The sequence below is a fragment of the Danio rerio genome, chromosome 7 (assembly GCF_052040795.2).
Source record: "Danio rerio strain M-AB ecotype USA chromosome 7, GRCz13ab, whole genome shotgun sequence".
Taxonomy (NCBI): domain Eukaryota; kingdom Metazoa; phylum Chordata; class Actinopteri; order Cypriniformes; family Danionidae; genus Danio; species Danio rerio.
In genome coordinates, this window is record NC_141027.1 from 36,704,165 (window position 1) to 36,725,475 (window position 21,311).

Here is a 21,311-nt window from a genome sequence, read left to right on the forward strand (position 1 = left end):
AAAAAAAGATTAAAGAATAAGTTTGTGTGTAAATATACAGTTGAAGTCAGAATTATTAGCCCCCCCTGAATTATTAGCCCTCCTTTTTATTTTTTTCCCCCAATTTCTATTTAACGGAGAGCAGATTTTTTTTTCAACCCATTTCTAAACATAATTGTTTAAATAACTAATTTCTAACAACTGATTTATTTTATCTTTGCTATGATGACAGTAAATAAAATTTTACTGGATATTTTTCAAGACACTTTTATACAGCTACAGTAGATTAATTAGGAAGATTAGGGTAATTAGGCAATTAATTGTATAATGATGGTTTGTTCTGTAGACTATCGGGGAAAAAATGCTTAAAGTGGCTAATAATTTTGTCCCTAAAATGGTTCATAAAAATTTAAAACTGCTTTTATTCTTGCCAAAATAAAAGAATTAGGACTTTCTTCAGAAGAAAAAATATTATTAGACATACTGTGAAAATGTCCTTGCTCTGTTAAACATTGTTTGGGAAATATTTAAAAAAGAAAGAAAAATGAAAGGGGGCTAATAATTCTGACTTCAACTGTAAGTGTGTCGTTGATCTAGAAGCAGTGTGTGGTTCAGCTGTACTGTGGGTGGTTAGCACTGAATGCTCCATGTGTCTATTTTTCAGGAGCGTCCTCCAGCAAGTCACTGGAAGAAGCTGGAGAAATCGCGAAAGTATTGTAACGAAAACAGTCTCAGGGATTACCAGCTGGAGGGGGTCAACTGGCTGCTCTTCAACTGGTACAACAGGTAAGGCATATTACTTTTACTACCTCATAAACACATACTTTTCATCTGTGGGCTAATGTCTGCACATCATACTTTCTGTTATACAATTTGTGACTATGCTTTTATGCTTGCTTTTTATATATTCAATAACTGTGGCATTCTCGGTGAGCGAGAGAGCTGTGTTGTGGAAGTTCTATTCAGTTTTCAGCACTTACTTCAGAATGACTTAAATGCTTCAAATTCCAGCAACTCATCTGTCTGATGGCTTTGTACAGAAGCCACTCACAAACCTAATTCGAAAGTCATGTAAGAGTTGCGATAATTGAAGTACCAGCTGAATTACTAGCCTTTTTTTGTGTGCTGTTCTTGTTTTTGACATGCTGAAGCTTGCTGTTAGTATAGTGGGATTGCTTTTTCTGGACCTCTCTTGTTTAATACTGTCCTTTTTGCTGTTGCATTTTCATGTCTTTCTATACGCTTTTATTTATTTATTTTTTTCTTTCTTTCTATTTTTCTTTCTTTCTATTTTTCTTTCTTTCTTTCTTTCTTTCCTTCTTTCTTTCTTTCCTTCTTTCTGACAATTTCACCCATAATGAACATTCTGTCATCATTAACTCACCCTCCACTTGTTATAAATATACTTAGGTTTCTTTTTTCTGATGAACACAAAATAAGACATTTGAGCACTCTTCAAAACCACTAGCCATTGACTAGCATAATATAATATTTTTTTTCCTTCTAAGGATGTCAGTGGCTACCAGTTTCCAACATTCTTCAAAATACTTCTTTTCTGCTAATTGGAAAAAAAGAGTTACTTTAGGGCAAATAATTGGTTGATTTTCATTTGGGATGCTCTGATCGATTGGCCAAAGATCAGTATCGACCAATAATCACATTTAATGACTTGATCGGTACTCGCCAATCTGGCCGATCTCATAAACCGATCGCAGGTGTTTACCAGCAGAGGAAGACGCACGTGCAGTCCCGTTTATTATGCATAGCCTACAGCAGCCACAACATGTGACTAGGTAAATGATGCATGGGGGCGTGAGCGATCGTTGTGCTTGTGTCACAACAGCTCAAATATATACGGATGCAATGCGACCTGTTTATACAGTCTATTGACGCGACCTGCGCGAGTGAGTGCTGCTCTTTTTGTTGCAAGTGCAGCCAATAAATATCCAGTGTTTTGAGCTTCTATGACAAAAGCGGAGCTATCTCCCTATCTAGTGGCTCATCCAACCATTTGACCTCTTCTGGAAGCTCCGCGAATCTCCTGCTTATTCATGACGGCTTTGTGATCCCCAAAAATTTGTTAAAATATGAGAAATTATAAAAGTTAATGAGCAATTAAACAGATCGCCAATGTACAAATCGCACATGTAGTGATGTTCTAAGCATTACAGATTACATGAATAGAGCAGTAAAGATTATTGTGAGTGCAAATCCCTCTCTCTCTCATTGAGTGATCAAGCTGCTGTAAGAAACTCTGAAGCTACTGTCAATAGTTAGAGACGAGCAAAATATTTGAATGGTCTTGCATGCGTTAAGGCCTTTTTACGTAAAACAACTGAAATTCTGTGTTTTTGACAATATTGCAAGTTCACTAAAACTGACTGGAATTTTTTTAGATAAAATACAAACTTAAAAATAATTTTTTTGTAACATGAATATTTAATAATATAACTTCTTGTAATTTACTTATTGCAATAAACAGTAGTTTATAGGCCTATTTCCTTTTAGTAAAGAAGTATTAGATTTATAGGTGTGCATTTTAACTTAAGTATCAAACATACGCTCCAAACTTGTTCTTGATTGAGACATGTTGAATTCTTCTTTCATCGTTTGCAATGTTTTCAAATTGCATTCTTTGTTATTTTTCTACCCATATTTTTTATATCTGTGTTATATTAGTTTCTGTAGCTGTTTATTTCGCTGTGGCGACTCCTGATAAAATAAGGCACTAAGCCGAAGTAAAATGAATGGATTTTCTGTAAAGCTTCTTCTGGCCATGACATGTTCACACCTATATGGTTATAAGAGACGTGTTTAACCTCTTAAGACCTAAGCTGTTTATTTACATGAATTTTTTATTTTATTTGCTATTTGAGCTTATTGGAACCTAATTAGAATAAAACTTAAGTTTCATCTTTTGATATGATGTACTTTTAGAGATATTTCAGGATGACACTATGTCTGTAACAAAATATAAAACATAAGACATTACATTTAAAATGTGCTGTCCACGTATGTGGCCACTAAGCCCTAGTAGGTTAAGGTATTTTATGCAGCATCCTTTATTTATTCCTTTCAGTAAGGTAAGGTCTTCTCTTAAGGTTCATACTTAAAGGAAATTGTGATTAATTCATTATGAAGCTTGAAGCTTTAGAATCGGTACTCAGTATCAGCGGATCACCATTACAAGGAATCAGTACTCAGTATTGTCTGCAAAAATCCTGATCGGAGCATCCCTAATTTTCATATTTGGGTGAACTATTGTGAAGCACAAATGTCAAATACTGAAGTACAGCTCAATTTGCAGGCGTAACTGTATTCTGGCGGATGAGATGGGTCTGGGAAAAACCATCCAGTCCATTACTTTTCTGGAAGAGATCTATCGCACAGGGATCAAGGGGCCGTTCCTCATCATTGCCCCTCTCTCTACTATCGCTAACTGGGAGAGAGAGTTCCGAACCTGGACGCACCTCAACGTCATCGTGTACCATGGCAGTGTGGTCAGCAGACAGATGCTCCAACAGTATGAGATGTACTGCAGAGACTCTCAGGTAATGTTTCACACACACACAAAGCAGAGGAAGTCCTCACATTGATCTAGACCTCTTAACTGTAATTCAAAGCTTTTGAGTCGATTTTCTTCTAGTATCATGTTTTAAAAGTGGTGAAAAACGCACGCCACAAACCAATTATGCTTATTTTATTCCTTTACAAACTAAATTTAATTATAAGGTTGGCTGTACATCTCTGATTAAGTCTGTATAGTAGTGCTTGATTTGCAAACACCCACACATCATTGTTATGGCTGGGTGATATTTCAGTACATACCATGAAATTATATCAACTAGTAGAAAATACTAGTACTGTTTCCCACAGTTTATGTATTTGTACTACAACAACAACAGCAGCAGAAAGAACATATTTCATTACAATTTCATATCATAAATACGGATAATTGGATAAAAGTATCTGCTAAATCATTCAATTTTAAATTTGTGTTATTTTGTTATAATTTATCTTTCTTTGCATCTACAGCAGTTTCATTTTATCAATTTAGTATGTGCTGTTTGTTTAGTGTCTTTTCATTTGTTAAAGTTTTAATGGTCTGCATCATTAAAAATAAGCAAACAAAGTTATTAGATACAGTGTTCGGCATAAATAAGTACACACTGTTTGAAAATGAATATTTTTATCAATTTCTCAGTGAATATCGGTCATTTCTTTTGATGCATTTGAACAAAACACATTTATTAAACAGATACACTGTATATATTAAAATAACATTTTAGTGACCAGACACCTTTAAAATGGAAATATATTACATTTAAATTCAAGTGAAATTTTGCACATATATATATATATATATATATATATATATATATATATATATATATATATATATATATATATATATATATATATATATATGTATATATATATATATATATATATATATATATATATATATATATATATATATATATATATATTTATTTATTTATTTATATATTTATATATTTTTTGGTTCTCTTAATTTTTCCTCTATTGAATTTTTTTCCCTTACATAAATTTGAACTGTAAGTTATTTTGTTAGATTAACTCCAGATTTTGTTTCAGTAATAACAAATAAAAAATCCACAAATATAATATTGTGAAGCATCTAATAGGGAATATTAATAAATATATATATATTTATGTTTGTGAGGGGTGTACAGGGGTGTATATGCTGAACACTGTTTATGTATATATATTTGTTTGGCTATGGTAATGGCTATTTATATTTCATACTCTGTAATATTTATATATTGACCCATCCAGTTTTACATAATACTGTGTACTCTTTGCATACAACCGGGAGGAGCCATCTGAATCTTTTTGGTTTGAGACTTACGGTCTCATTCACTTCCATTCATTTTTAGACATTAAAAACAGCTCATTATGCTGCTTGATGTTGCAAACTGATTTTTCTTATTATATTATTTTATTTTGTCTGTAAAGTCATGCAAATACTTGTTTGTAGAGCAAGTAGTTTACTAGTTAACTAGCTAAAAAGATATTTTTGTGCATGATTCATAATTTCTCCTTGTTATTACTGCAAAATCTAGCCTCACAAAATATTTAAACATAATTATCAAGCAAAATTATCCCTAATTTAATTAAAATTGTACTGCATTGTTTTGCATGAATGCATGAAATGCAAAACAAAAGCAAATTGTTCTCACAATGACTCACATTAAGTGCCACAGACATGTGGATAAATGTTTTAATGTATTACACGAGAGTGTGGGGTGGGGGGGCATTGTTTTATAGCTCTTGTAATACAATTTTAGATCACATGAAGTCCACTGCTGACTACCATTTTAGTTAGAGCAAGCCTCTGTCATTCACAGACCACTGTAATCAAAACAAAAGCAGTTAACAATATTTGTAGAAGAAGATTGTGGCTGCTGGACAAAACCAAAATGAAGTCATGTTGAGCAAAAAGATGTCAAATTGATAAACTTTGTTCAGGAGGGTAGTGCAATTTGTGTAATGTCTCAAAGCATTATTTGTGTGTGTTTAGCCAGTGGTGTATTACATGGTGAAATGGTAATCGACTGTTTATTTCAGGCTATGTAGCAAAAACAGTTTAAAGTTGTTAAAATGTCACAGATGTTTAACAAAACAACACCACAAAAATGAATCACCAAAAAAAAAAAACATATATACTAAATATAAAGTAAAAGAGAACACTATTTAGTCAGTCAGAAAGTATCTAATTTAAGCAGTGATGTTTATTTTTTTTTTAGATGTCTTTATATTATAAATATACACGTGTCTGCCTTATATTGTATTTATTTATGATGTGTATTGTCCTTTTTCTTACAATTATAAACTTTAAGCATGCGACTGTTGCTCATCTATCTCAGTACATAAATGGTAAATATTGTGTTCTGATAATAAAATAACAAAAAATCCAAAAACATGAAAAAATCTGAATCTAAATAAAATGAAAAAAAAAAAGAAATTTCTGTAAATCATCGCAGCAGAATCAGTCATTTAGAGATCCCATAGATCATGGCCAAAAATGGTGAAATTATGAAGGGATATGTAGTTTCTTCTTGTGGATTTTTATGCAAAAAATATCTGCGTCTTTATCTGTACCGTTACTATTAACTCATAACCTAAGCTATCATTTTGGTCATATCATTTACCCCTAATGACTGTATAATGGTGTATCATGCAAAACCTCAGGGAACACTAAACACCACTGTGGAACAAATTCGCAAGCATTTATTATTTCTCTCTGTCTCTCTTTCCTACAGGGTCGTGTGATAAGAGGTGCTTACCGCTTTCAGGCAGTCATTACAACATTTGAGATGATTTTGGGAGGCTGTCCAGAACTTAACGCAATAGACTGGCGCTGTGTCATCATCGATGAAGCCCATCGGCTCAAAAACAAGAACTGCAAGCTACTGGAGGGCTTCAAACTTATGAGTCTGGTACTAATGAGAACTTATTTCAGCTTCATTAACACACTTTCACAAATATTGTTGTCCAATTTTTTTGGAGTGTGATGTCTCTCTGTTGACTCTTAGGAGCATAAAGTATTGTTGACGGGCACTCCACTACAAAACACGGTAGAGGAGCTTTTTAGTCTTCTGCACTTCCTGGAGCCGACCCGCTTCCCTTCTGAAAACACCTTCATGCAAGAATTCGGAGACCTCAAGACTGAGGAGCAGGTGCATTATATAATTCATATATACTATATATATATATAAATCATTTATATGCTGTATCGGTCAAAAGTTTGGAATCAAACTTTTTTAAAAGTTTATTCTGATCAAAAAGGCTGCAATTATGTATTATTTTAAAAACAAAAAAACTGCTATTGTTATTATAAGTATATAATACATATTATTTATTATTGATTATTCAATATTTTTAATGTAGTTTCAATTGAAATGTATTCCTGTGATTTTAAGCAGATTTTTGAACATTACTCGTCTCATACATTCCTTCAGAATCAAAATATGATGATCTGCGACTTTCGTCATTATTATCAGTGTTGGAAACCTTCTTTGTCAAGTACCTTACATTATTCAAGGGTTAAAATGAAGATATTTATATTGTGTAAAGATTTAATTTCAAATAAATTATTAGCCAATATATTTTTAACAGACAAGTTTCTCAAACCTACAGCGAAAGATCAGCATTGATAATCATATTAATGATAATAATTGATGATAATAGAATAGAAAATCAGCATATTACAATGATTTCTGAAGGATCAAGTCAAGTCAAGCTTTATTGTCATTCCGCTACATGTCTGGACATTTAGAGAAACTAAATGTTGTGTCTCACAGGACAACCATACTGCATAAATAATTCATAAATGCAAACACAACACTGAACATAAAAGCTATTTAAAAAAAAAAAAACTGTGATACTGAAAACTTTTAAGTTTGAATACATATGTATGTTCTGCCTCTACAGATCAGAACTGCTTGCTCACTGTCTGAATTTAAAAATGCATCTTTTCCCTTGTGCATTTTATTGCAAATAACTATATGAGGATTGGGGCGGCATGGTAGCTCAGTGGTTAGCACTGTTGCCTCACAGCTAGAAGGTCACTGGTTCAAGTTTCGGCTGGGCCATTTAGCATTTCTGTGTGGAGTTTGCCTGTTCTCTGTGCTGGAATAGTTGGCGGTTCATTCAGCTGTGGTGACCCCTAATAAATAAGGGACTAAACTGAAGGAAAATGAATACATTGAGAATCTGTATTACTATTATTTTTCCTTCTCTGTTTTTTACCTTTCCACAGCTCTTTGGCTAGTTGGAGTTAAATTTAAGTGAAGAATTATAAACTAATTTTGATAGGAGCATGTGATATGATTGATCACGGCTGGCCTCTCACCCGTAATCAGTAATAATCCAATCAGATTGATCCAAGCTTGCAATAGACTGATTTCACCCTACTGCCTAATCTTCCTTTTGCAAGAATCCCACCTTCTACCCCATTTCATTCTTTTCTTCACTTTTCCAAGGGGAGCTCTCGAGACCTACCTGATCTCGGCCCCCCTTATATGCTTGTTAAACAGGCGGGAGCCGTGGGCTCAATTATCTGAGAGCTCAGGGTTCTCTCCCAGAACAGCATGCCAAATCTGCTATTAACGCCAAGCATATCAAAGTGTGAACTCTTGAAATGTGCTTTATAAATAAAGTTGCTGAAATCATATATTATCTTTTCTATGTCTGTGCCTGTAGGTCCAGAAGCTCCAGGCCATTCTGAAACCCATGATGCTGCGCCGTCTTAAGGAGGACGTGGAGAAGAAGTTGGCCCCTAAAGAAGAGACCATTATTGAAGTGGAGCTCACCAACATTCAGAAGAAATACTACCGCGCCATTCTGGAGAAGAACTTCTCATTCCTGGCTAAAGGGGCTGGTCAGGCCAACGTCCCAAACCTGCTCAACACCATGATGGAACTGCGGAAATGCTGCAACCATCCCTACCTCATCAAAGGTACAGCCACACACACAAATAAACTCTACTTCTGATAGATCTAACATGACTATATTGGGAATGGTCCTAAGAAGTCTCTCGCTCTTCTTTTGCTTCAGGGGCTGAGGAGAAGATTATGGAGGACTTCAAGGAGGTGTACAGCCCCGCAGCAGTAGATTTCCACCTGCAGGCTATGATTCAGTCAGCAGGTAAACTCGTTCTCATTGACAAGCTGCTCCCCAAGATGAAGGCTGGTGGACACAAAGTGCTCATCTTCTCTCAGATGGTGCGCTGCCTGGACATCCTGGAAGACTACCTCATCCAGAGAAGGTAAGAGTACAAATATTTGCAACATAATGTACCATGATAAACATAATGTACCATGATTTGATAATGTACCAATGATAAACATTATCTACTTGTTCCTATGTACTTGTAAGTGGATGGCTATTTAAATTACAGTGAATTGCTCTTGTTACAGTATACTCCTGCAGAGTTCTTGAGGATTTTCTTTCAGTTTGTGACATTCTACTGTACTGTATTTGTCTTAGATATACAGCAGGTACATATGCAGTTAATCTAATCTACATTTTTGGCATTAGTTCAATGTCAGGGTTCGAGTTGCCTTCACATATTTCTTATCTGTCTGGGTGTGTATACAAAGCTTTCTTAGCACCAGCGAGATCACGTGACAGTACCATGCATTGGCTGGGCTTAGTTTCTTTCATTCTTTCATAGTCTCATTCATTTTTTCTCTTGCCTCAGCTTGTCTGTGACAGTCTAGCAGTGTGTGAACAAAGTGCTGTGTATGTTGGCTGCTGCTGTTCAGTGCAGCAGGACGCAGACACTCCAGGGATCCAACATCAGGCACAGTCCCACAGGCACAGCTCTGCCCAAAGTGGGTCACAGAAGGCAGGAAATAACAGGGGAAAAAATAGGGGACGGTTATTTTGAATAAAATGAGAAGATGAGATAAAGGGCAGGAATAGAAGGAATGAAAGAAAGAAAAAGGAGTGAAAATACAATGTGGAATGGGAAAGGGTTTTCTGAATAAATTACTGATGTGTCTTCTTGAAAAATCAGATGTTGTGAATTCAGCACAGTTTATCTCAATAACAAAGTGTATTTAGTCTGAGTCAGTCTGTAGATATGACTCTTATAATACATATTCATACAGTACATGTATAGTAAGGGTGCAGCGGTTCTCACGATTCGGGTTGTATCACGGTTTTAGGGTCACGGTTTCAGCACAATATGGTTTGTGTTATGCTTAGAAAAAAATGTCTACAGAACAATTCAAAGAACTATAAACATATTTATTGCGTAACAAACACCTGACAATGCAACGGCTTCACACATATGACTGTAGATTTGCATGTCTTGCATTAATTAAATAAAAGTACAGCAATTTGGAAAATTGTATATTCAAATAAATTGCTCAAGAAAATAAAGAATAAAAGTTGAATTTTCCCTTTTTCAATTTTACATCTCAACTCAACAGTCAACACATCTTAATAATTGAGCACTTTTAAAGTATTGAGTTTTCATTATGCTTGCATTATCAAGGAAACAACACTTGATTTCTACATTTTATTATGATTACAAAGATCCCCATTTCACTTATTAGCACCATCGTAATGAATGAAACTTAAGGAAAGAGAGAGTGTGCAGCTCTTCTCTCTCAGTTCAGTGCTGTTCTTAGCAGACAGCGGGTAAACAGAGTGAATAGCGAGAGTGATCGGGTGCAGAAGAACACCGAGCAGCAGTGACTGAAGTAACAAACCTGCTGTGTGTCCGCATCTGTAGCTTTTGGGTCTGGACAAGGACCTTGATCCGCCTGTTAGTGACCACTGATCTAGGCTATCTTTGCAACAACAACTAAGCGGCATCCCTTATGTTTTTGTATGAATTTACATCGAGTAACTGTTAATAATGCATTTTCTGAACCACGGATCACAGGGCGCACTGAACCATGGAAGGACAATGGGACGTTATGTTTTGTTTACATAGAACCGTTTCATCCCTAATGCATAGTAGTGCTTATGATTATAGGTATTTAAGCATCAAAACAGTTAAAGTGTGACACCGCTGTATTTGCTTTCTTGTGTATCTTTATTTTAAAGTATGTATTTATTTACTTATCCTCTACATACATACAATGACATGGTCATTTGAAGACATATGCATGTATAAAATAAATATTGATTATAATGTTAAGTTTTAATACTATCCTTCAAATCACTAGGTCAGCATAAGGTTTATAATCATTTAAAATATATAACAATTCGGCATGAACACATTCTTTTGCTTATTTTGATAAACGCAGGTCAAAATAATGCTTATGCTGTTTATTAATTACATTTATTTGCTTTTTAATTTAAAAATGAATTATGCTAGTTTAATGGTGGTAGAATATTATGTAGTACATATTTAAACTGAATTTTACATTGACTAAAGGTATAAGCAAGTATTAATATAGTTTCCTGTGTGAATAAAACCAGGTTTGTAAGTTAGATGTTGTGCTTATTGTCTGTTCACCTACTATGTGCAATTGTGATTTGAAGAGAGAACACCAATTTGAAATCAAGCTGAAATTTCTTTTCAGATACCTCTATGAGCGGATAGATGGCCGTGTACGTGGAAACCTCCGTCAAGCAGCAATAGACCGTTTCAGTAAACCAGACTCAGATCGATTCGTCTTCCTGCTGTGCACTCGAGCAGGTGGACTTGGTATTAACCTCACTGCGGCCGACACCTGTATCATCTTTGACTCTGACTGGAATCCACAAAACGACCTGCAGGTACGCACACGTAAACATTTCTATTGGTGGTTTACACGGACTCTCCATAGGTGTAATGTATTTTATACTGTAAAAAAGTTAATTACATGGCCTTACCCTTAAACCTAACCCTCACTGGAAGCCTTCGGCAAAGTATGATTTTTAAGCATTTTGAATTACAAGGACACCAGGCATGTCCTCATAAACCACTGTAAAAGAGTACAGCTAGGTCATTCTCATGCCATTATACAATAATCTGTCCTGTAAACCACATAAACCTGTACACACACACACACACATACACACACCCATGATAATTAAAAAATGTTGACTAATTTTTCTGTTTGCTATTTGTCTCACAGGCTCAGGCTCGCTGCCACCGCATTGGTCAGAACAAAGCAGTAAAAGTATATCGACTTATTACACGCAATTCCTATGAGCGAGAGATGTTTGATAGAGCCAGCCTGAAGCTGGGATTGGATAAAGCGGTGCTTCAGAGCATGAGTGGAAGGGACAACAGTCTAGCAGGAGGAGGAGTAAGTCATCAAAAATTCCATGTGTAACGGGGTTTTCTCCAGCCCTCATTCTGTTGTTATTCTATACACAGAGATTTGTTTTCAGGGTTGATGGTGTTGACAGATCTGGACAGATTTCATTCATACTGTTGTTATATATATTGGCGGGTCTCATTCACACTCGCTCTGTGTCTGTCTGTGCAGCAGATGCAGCAGCAGCTGTCTAAGAAGGAGATTGAGGACCTTCTGCGGCGTGGAGCTTATGGTGCCATCATGGACGAGGAAGATGAGGGAAACAAATTTTGTGAAGAGGACATTGACCAAATCCTGCAGCGCAGAACCAAGACCATCACCATTGAATCTGAGGGTCGGGGCTCCACCTTTGCCAAGGTCCGTTTCTCTCCTTCAACTTTTATTTAACATATTTTTGTGTAATAATAATTAAAATATTCTTACGTTTTGCTTTTAACACTCTTGTTAATCAGAAATGAAAATGATCACATACTATGGTTGGCCAATGAGAGAATTATGCTATATTCAATTTTTATGAACTATTCTTTAAGTGTATCCAGGGCTTGACAATAACACCTGCCAACGCGCCAATGTGGGTACATTTCAGATGTGACGGGTTAGATAGACGCTCCCACTAGCCACTTTGGCTGGTTGAAAATGATTTTTAAATTGCAAGTGCTGCCTTGTCACTAAGGATTAGAATGTTAGTTTATGATTTGTCAATATGCGTGCAAATGTGATCTTAGAATCCAGAAGCAACACGACTGACAAAAATAACTGGTAAATACTCAATCGGAGGATGATTACACGCATGGTGGACACAGGTGATCCTCACTCACTGACGAGGGCATAAGTGTTGTGCGCATAGTTAATGTAAGGTGTGCGAGTGTTTTAAAAGCTTGCATGCTCTCGTGTCCTTGTGCGAAGCAACCATGCTCTGAAATGCCACTGTTGCGATTGGTTCTCTTTGAAATAGAAAAAAATGTGATGGACATACATACAAGAAATTGAAATGATCGAGGAGGCATGTGGACACAACACAACATTTAAATCAAGTGATTTTATCATGTTATAGTCAAATTTTTACATGTAAAATATATTATCCCAACAACAAAATTGTGGCTAGTGAAAATGGCCAGTGGCTAGTAACATTGGAAAGCTACTAGCCACAGTGGCTGGTGATTAAAAATAGTTAATGCCAAGCCTTGAGTGTATCCTATGATTTTCTGTCAAAATAAAAACTTGGCTCTATCAACAAATGAAAACAAAATGACATCAGTAAAAAAAATGAAAATTATATAAGTTATTTAAAAATTCATTTTAACATTTTAAAAATGTTACAGAAAGAAAATTAATTAGGATTAATTACAGTTGTTCTGGATGACATTATTTTTAGTTATACTTTTTTATTATTAAAAAAGCATTATTTAGCACAGAAAGATAATTTAAGATTGTTGGTTTCAGTATTGTGCAGCTGTATTTTTCTTTCCAATAATGGCTGTTTTCATTGTGGAGATGTTATTTGGCATAACATTTTCATTTGTTTTTGTTGTGTTCACAGGCCAGCTTTGTAGCTTCAGGGAACAGAACAGACATCTCTCTGGATGACCCTAACTTCTGGGACAAGTGGGCCAAGAAAGCTGAAATTGACATGGATACAGTCAATGGCAGAGTAAGTTATATGCAAACAAAAAAGGAGGAGAAAAGCCCACATCCTTGTTACAAACCATGTCAAACTGCACATCTATGCATGTACTCTCTGTTTTGATACCAATGGTTGAAGGGAAAACCCCCAGAAATGAGATTTTGATGAGAGAGCTATTACTGTAAGAGATGAAAGGATGCTGACTAACCTGATGAAGGTGTAATGTAAAGAACTCTCTGAACTAACTCAATCAGTCTTTTCTGTGGGTTCCTTTTTGTTTTAGTTGAAAGTGCTGTAGTTGAGAGCCCAGGCTGATTGAAAACAAACGATGAATGTGGTTGCTGTTATTTAAATGCACTGCTGTCAGTAAAGGTGGGTCAGTGGTTCTGTTTTCGCTGATGCCTTTGAATGTGTTTTTGCTACAGAACAGTCTGGTGATCGACACCCCTCGGGTCAGGAAACAGACCCGGCCATTCAGCTCCACCAAGGACGAACTGGCTGAGCTATCAGAAGGGGAGAGCAGTGGAGATGACAAACCAAAACTCCGCCGGCCGCATGACCGACTCAACAGTTATGGCCGCACGGAGTGCTTCAGGGTGGAGAAGAATCTGCTGGTGTATGGGTGAGTGATTACTAGGGAGCTGCAGATAAGAGATTTGTAATGGCACATTTCCACTGAGTGGTATGGTTCGGTACGCTACAGTTCGGTATGCTTTTATGCCTGTTTCCACTGTCAAAAGGTACCAAAAAGCAAATCGTATGACTTTTTGAGTATCATTTCCAAAGGGTACCTAGCACAAAAGAAGGGTACCAAAGAGCAGAGGTAGACTCATAGCTGAACACCATTGGTTTACAGAGAAATGTCACTAGTGTGCAACAAGCCAGGAAAATGGAAGAAAGCAGCATTTTTAAATAAATAGCCGAGACATTACATTTTTATAATATATATGAATAAAAACGAGCCATGGTCGACCTGAACTCAAACAAACCTTATTGTCGTCCTGATGAACAGCCACAAATGCAAGAAGAAAAGTGCTTCTGACGACCTTTCAGACATGTATTCAAAAGTGATGCATGAAAAAAACATTCACATGTGCTGGTAAAAAATAAAACGTTGTGGTTTGTACTGACCACGATGTTGCTTGTTGTTTTATGACCCTAAAAAAGGCCTAAATGTAAGTATGCATATAATTGCAGACATTACAGTAGGCTATTTCACACCATTGATCTTCAGGTATAATCAAATCCTGTTTATAGAGAGATTAGTAATTAACATTTATACACATGTATTTATGTATATAAAGCATGTGTTTAGTAAGACACCCTGGAGACACCCTGATAAAGTTGATCCGTACTGTACCGTATAGTACCGTACCACTCAGTGGAAATGAGGCATTAATAGTGTATGTCTAAACAAAAACACAGTGGTTCTTGAGTCCTTTAATGAGTTTGATAAACTGAACTGAAATTTGCAATGCAGGACAACCCTATGAATTGATTTTAGAAGCACAGTAATAACAAAAATAATTCACGTCTGTTCAGAAAAATTATTTAATGCTTATGCTCACAAAAACTGTAAAAAAATAAATACGTTTGGAAAGAATTATATTTTTTAAAAAGTGTGGTTTTATTTTAATATATTTTAGTATTTGAATGCAAATGCAAAGCTGGATTTTCAGCGGCCATTTCTTCAGTCTTCATTGACACATGATCCTCCAGATATTATATTAATATGCTGATTTGGTGCTCAGGAAGCCTTTTTTATGTTAATTTTAATGGTAATGTTGAAAATGGCTGTACTGCTGCAAATGTTGTACTGCTGCAAATGGGGATGCATTTTATGTGGGATTATTTTAATCCTCTGTGGTATTAATAAAAAAAAATATCCTGAAAATGAGTGATGTGCTATACAATTAAATTAGCAATTTGTATATTACAAGTCAGCAGCTCATACATTATATACAGTATTTCAATGAAAAATACATTTTAGAATGAATCATACTTTATTGTATATTTAGTTAATTTATATTCTGTTAAAGGGACAGTTCACCCAATAAAAAGCATCATTTACTCATAAGTCATTATTTACTCACCCTTTAACCTTTGAGTTTATTTTTTCTTCAAAATAATATATACTGAAGAAAGCTGAAAACCTTTAACTATTGACTTCCACAGTAATTGTTTTTCCTACTATGGAAGTTAATGGTTACAGGTTTTCAGCTTGCTTCAAAATATCTTCTTTGGTGTTCAACAGAACAAAGTAACTCATAAAGGTTTGGAAACACTTGAGGGTGACTAAATAGTGAGTACATTTTGATTTTGGGGTGAACTATCCATTTGATATGTCATAATGTTAATAACAGAAGTAATTATGAAGCTCTTTTTAACTAATGTACAAATGTATTGGCTAGATCGATACAGGAAATGAGACTCCTCTTCACACTGATGATAGAATGATGAATCTATGTCTGTGGTTACAGATGGGGCCGCTGGAAGGACATCCTGGCTCACGGGCGCTTTAAGCGACAGCTAAGTGAGCGTGACGTGGAATGGATTTGCAGGGCACTCCTGTCATACTGCCTCGTTCATTACAGAGGAGACGACAAAATCAAGAGCTTCATGTGGGATCTGATCGCTCCCACAGAGGACGGCAGGACCAAGGAACTTCAGAACCATTTGGGTATGAGAAATGAGTGTTGTTTTAAAATAAAGTTAGCAATTAATGTCTGGTTGTACATGAATTTGTAAGAGTCATTAAGAGCTTTTTAACTGTGATGCAGGCTTGTCGACTCCAGTACCCCGAGGCAGAAAAGGAAAGAAGATGAAGACTCAGTCAAGCTCCTTCGACATCCAGAAGGCAGAGTGGATCCGAAAACACAACCCAGAACACATTTTGTCTGATGACGGCTACAAGAAACACTTGAAGCACCACTGCAACAAGTGAGTATTGCATCACAGGTGCAATTTATCCTTCCAAAAGTTTGGGGTTGGTAAGAAATGTCTCTCACTCTCATCAAGACTAAATGGTACACTTAAAATGGTAATATTGAAAAAAATGTAATTGCAATTTAAGTTAGTTTAGTTGTTGTCTGTTTGGATATATTTAAAATGCATGACAGCAGCCATTATTACAGTTTTTAGTGACATTTTTAAAGGTTATGGTTTTTATCCTCTTTCATTATCTACACTATGCTAAACTGCTTTGACAGTCTACATTGTAAAAGCTCGACCAAAAAAAAGATAAATTTATGGAACTGATAATTATTTTGTGATCATTCTAATTATCAGGGGTCTCATTTATAAATGTGACGTATGCACAAATCATGGATGTAAATGTGCGTGTGCCAGAACTCATGCAGAAATTGTGATCTATAAAAGAGAACTTGACAGCAGATCGGGCAGAATGTGCGCAGCTATAAGTAAACTCTCAAGTAAACATATTTAACTTAAATATAATTATATGTAACTTAATTGTACCACTTTAAATCACCTTATGACCCATAATCATAAGATTAAAAAAAAAAAAAAAAAAATATATATATATATATATATATATATATATATATATATATATATATATATATATATATATATTCTGCCGTACGTTAAATTTTAGGAAGGTTTCTACATAAAGATTTAAAAATGAGACCCCAGAACATTCTAATATGTTTTGTTCTAAAAATAAAATCATACTTTTTTTTGTAAAAACTGTGATGCATGTCCACATTGGACATTATATAATAATATAAGTTGTATTTATATTTCAATAAATATAAGTCATTTATTTGAATTACACGTTCACGTTGTTTTTGTTTTATCCATTTTAATCCATTTAGTGCATCCCAGCTGAATATAAATATTCAGTTGTTAAAACAAATGACCCCACACTTTTGAGCGATTAGTCAAATGTGCTTCTGTGCATGTTCTGATGTAATTTTCACTGCCATATGGCTGGTGTTAATGGGTGTTAACACATAAATCGCTTGTGCAACGACAAACTGACTAGAAGTCATTTGTTTTCTTTGGACGTTGCCGTTTTTGTTGCCAACTGTTGGTAATGCAGAGTAGGCATGTACATGGAGAAAAATTTGGCTTTGTAAAAAATGAGCAGTGTTTTTAATGAGGATGGTATTTTTACTGGTAGGCATAATGACACTGGTGCTCAGAGATCCACTTTTGTTGAGATATTATCAAGTTTTACCAAGACTATGAAGAATTAACATTACAGTCATTTGTAATTCTGCAGTGATGTAAAGAAACAGTTGCTTGAAAAACCATGTGATTTGAGAGAGTCTGTTCCATGCATTCATTCATGATCAGATATTTAAAAGCCATGGCTCACAGTAACAGCCACTTTCAACAGCATTGGATAGATACCTGCAACTCTGGAGGAGGTGGATGATGCAATAATGAAAGGGAATCTTCCATTTTAGCTGTGTGATCATCTTATTCTAAAGCTCACTCTCACACGCCACTGTAGTCACACAACAGTTAGGTTTTTTCCCTAGGAAGTGGGTTAAGAAAGGTGGTTTCAGGTCATGCTTTTCAGTTCTTAATGCTTGAATTTTCAGTCTCACAACTGAAACTGGTGACAAATCAAGTTGACTACTGTAGGATCCCATTCTTTCTTTTTTCAAATGCTTATACATATTCTCATAGTGGAAAGCAGAGTGTTGTTGAACAAGTCACGCCGTCAGGCTCTGTGATTTTGCTTTGATAATTGGACTGTTCTAGACCAGGATGTGTGTGTGTGTGTGTGTTTGTGTTTAGGGAGTTTATTGCTGTGCATTCATTGCTCTCTGCTATTGGAGAAAGTTCCCCATTGTTTAGTAAGCTGTTTAACACACACACACACACATACCAGCGATGACCTGAAACACAGCTGTCAGCTTCACATGCATCTGCAGTTTCTCTCTGGGCTAGAATGTTAGGGTGAGCACGTCGGTTTTAGTTTGAGAGAAAATTAATAATCTTTAAGTTCGAAATAGTCAAGGACACATAAAGATGCTTGAATGTTCTAAAAAAATGATTATGCTGTGCATTACACTTGAAATAGTGTTGTTGTTTTGTGCATTTGGAATACCAACATTCATAGTCATTTACAGTATGTCTTTGGAAAAACATGCATTAGATAAAATTATTGACACCTATTAACACCAGTCATATGGCACCACATATTGCATCAAATTGTACACATAAGTGCATTTATATTACTGTTCAAAAGTTTAGGGTTGGATATATAAACAGTTGAAGTCAGAATTATAAACATATTATTAAATTTGAATTATTTTATTTTTTCCTTAATTTCAGTTTAACGGAGAGCAGATTTTTTCAACACATTTCTAAAAATAATAGTTTTAATAACTTATTTCCAATAACTGATTTATTTTATCTTTGCCATGATTGCAGCACATAATATTTTACTAGATATTTTTCAGGATACTGGTATTCAGCTTAAAGTGATGTTTAAGGCTTAACTAGTTAAATTATGTTATCTAGGCAAGTTAGGGTAATCAGGCAAATCATTGTATAATGATGGTTTGTTCTGTAGACTACCAAAAAATAATTGTTTAAAGGAGTTGCCAATTTTGACTTTAAAAAAATATTTTTTTAAACTTAAAACTGCTTTTATTGTAGCCAAAATAAAACAATTAAGACTTTTTCCAGAAGAAAAACAAAATTATAGAAAATACTGTGAATATGTTCTTAATCTGGTAGATATCATTTGAGAAATATTTAAAAAAGAATTTAATATTGCACAGGAGGTCTAATAGTTTTGCTCTCAACTGTATATATTGTTGTAATAAAGTTAAAGAAGAAGGATATCATTTAAATTATATATTGAAGGAAAAATAAAACAGACGGCAGCTTCTCATGGAGACTGCAGCCAAACTGAAAGCAAAAGTAAAACAAACTTGTCCCAGCCTGGTCCTGTTTTGTCTTCCCCCTCCGTCTCTCCTTCCTTTATAGTCCAGAGCTCTTCCGTGAGACTTGAGGCTGGTGTGCGATGCAGGTGCTTCTCATCATCACTAAAGCACCGGCCTCGTTCTGTTCCCACTGCTCTCAGCCCTGCTTCCTTGCTACAATCGGCTTATTTTGCAACATACCAATATTCAGTTTAAATAGCAATTTAAAGGCTTAACCAGGTCTTTTGTTTATCTAGGCAAGCTATATTCATTAGTCACGTTTTTGGATAACCGTGGATTTTTTTTATTTTTGCCAATATGACTACATAATATTGTACTAGCTATTTTTTAAGATACTAGTATTCAGCATAAAGTGTAATTTAAGGCTTAAACACTTAAGTTAGGTTAACTAGGCAAGTTAGGTTAATAAGGCAAATCCTTATATAACGATGATTTGTTCTGTAGACAGTCCAAAAATGTATATATAACTTAAAGGGGGCTAATAATATTGATATTAAAATGGTTTTAAAACTGCTTTTATTCTGGCCAAAATAAATCAAATAAGACTTTCTCCAGAAGCAAATCAATAAAAAAAAATCATTAAAAAAATATTTCAAAGGAGGGTTAATAATTTTGCTCTCAACTGTATATATCGGCTTTTATCGCAAGATACCAATATTCAGTTTAAAGTTCAATTTAAAGGCTTAACTAGGCCATTCGTTTATCTAGGTAAGTTATATTCATTAAACAAGTTTTTGGATAACCATGGTTTCTTCTGAAACCAATCGCAAAACAAATCTTGAGGTGCTAATAATATTGACATTAAAACTGTTTAGAAAAATTCAAAACTGCTTTTATTGCAACCAAACTAAAATAAATAAGAAAAATAAATCTACACTTTCAAATATTATAACTTTATTCGGTTGTTTTTATTAAACCAATATGATTACTAGTAAAGTTATTATTAATTAACCTCATTGTTTAAGGGTAAAAGTTCAGTTGAAAGGATATGTCAAATTTAATATTCCTGCCCAACATGTTCAATCAATGCCACACTTCATATATCATTCGGCAGAACCCCATTTGAAAGACCTTTATTACTGTATAGTGCATTTTAGGAAAAGTTGCTGTTCATACAGGCAGCGCTAACATGCAAAGAAACACTGTGAATTGGGGTGTGCAGAGAAGCTCAGTCGCCCCATGAGGGTGCATGGACAGTTGTGCATTATTTTGATTGCATTAGGGAACACTCTGTATTTTCTTGTTTCTATGTGCGTTGACCTCAATCTCTCCTCCTCTGTCCATCAGGGTGCTGTTGAGGGTCAGGATGCTGTATTATCTGAAGCAAGAGCTGATTGGAGCACAGTGCCAACAAGTGTTGGAAGGGATTGATGCCAGGTATGTGTCATCATGTTCCCTCTTACATTATTTCTACACTAGTCTGGAAGATGATAACTGGGGGATGTGGTTTGTATATGTAGAAATATCACTACTTGTAGTTTCTAATTGAGAATAAATTAATTTTTAAGTCCTTCTAAAAAAAAAATATATATATATATATATATATATATATATATATATATATATATATATATATATATATATATATATATATATATATACATATATATATATACAGTATATATACAGTATATATATATCCAAGGTTTCAAAAGCTGCTCACTTGTGTATCATAGTTCTCATTAGATTTTAGGATTATAAATAGGTCCTCTTTGAACTACTCCAGTATTAGTCAGTTTCAGCCAGTTTTTTATACTAAGAGGAGCATTGAAGCGCCACCTGCTGTTTAACTGTGGAAACTTCAGTACACTTATAATATCAATTCCAGCATTTAAAGCAGTCGTTCACCACAAATAAAGACCGTGTCATAGTTTATTCACACTAGTGTCACTTTTAATCCTCGTGGAACATAAGAGATGAAATGTTGTCAATGTTTTTTTCAGTATTCATGAAGTGCCACAAAAGCACCTT

General features: G+C 34.9%; 1 protein-coding gene across 29 annotated transcripts in view; it reads left to right on the forward strand.

Annotated features, from left to right (window-relative positions):
* Positions 1–21,311, forward strand: part of chd9 (chromodomain helicase DNA binding protein 9) — a 117,126-nt gene that overhangs the window by 80,043 nt on the left and 15,772 nt on the right. For all 29 annotated transcript variants that reach the window (XM_087261485.1, XM_087261492.1, XM_087261497.1 and 26 more), the window contains 14 exons: positions 644–765; positions 3,287–3,530; positions 6,285–6,461; positions 6,558–6,701; positions 8,227–8,482; positions 8,581–8,791; positions 11,067–11,262; positions 11,604–11,777; positions 11,961–12,146; positions 13,330–13,440; positions 13,839–14,035; positions 15,894–16,093; positions 16,194–16,353; positions 20,628–20,717. In XM_087261485.1, coding sequence (XP_087117611.1) covers positions 644–765; positions 3,287–3,530; positions 6,285–6,461; positions 6,558–6,701; positions 8,227–8,482; positions 8,581–8,791; positions 11,067–11,262; positions 11,604–11,777; positions 11,961–12,146; positions 13,330–13,440; positions 13,839–14,035; positions 15,894–16,093; positions 16,194–16,353; positions 20,628–20,717 — 2,468 coding nt within the window. The remainder of the gene's footprint in view (positions 1–643; positions 766–3,286; positions 3,531–6,284; positions 6,462–6,557; positions 6,702–8,226; positions 8,483–8,580; positions 8,792–11,066; positions 11,263–11,603; positions 11,778–11,960; positions 12,147–13,329; positions 13,441–13,838; positions 14,036–15,893; positions 16,094–16,193; positions 16,354–20,627; positions 20,718–21,311) is intronic.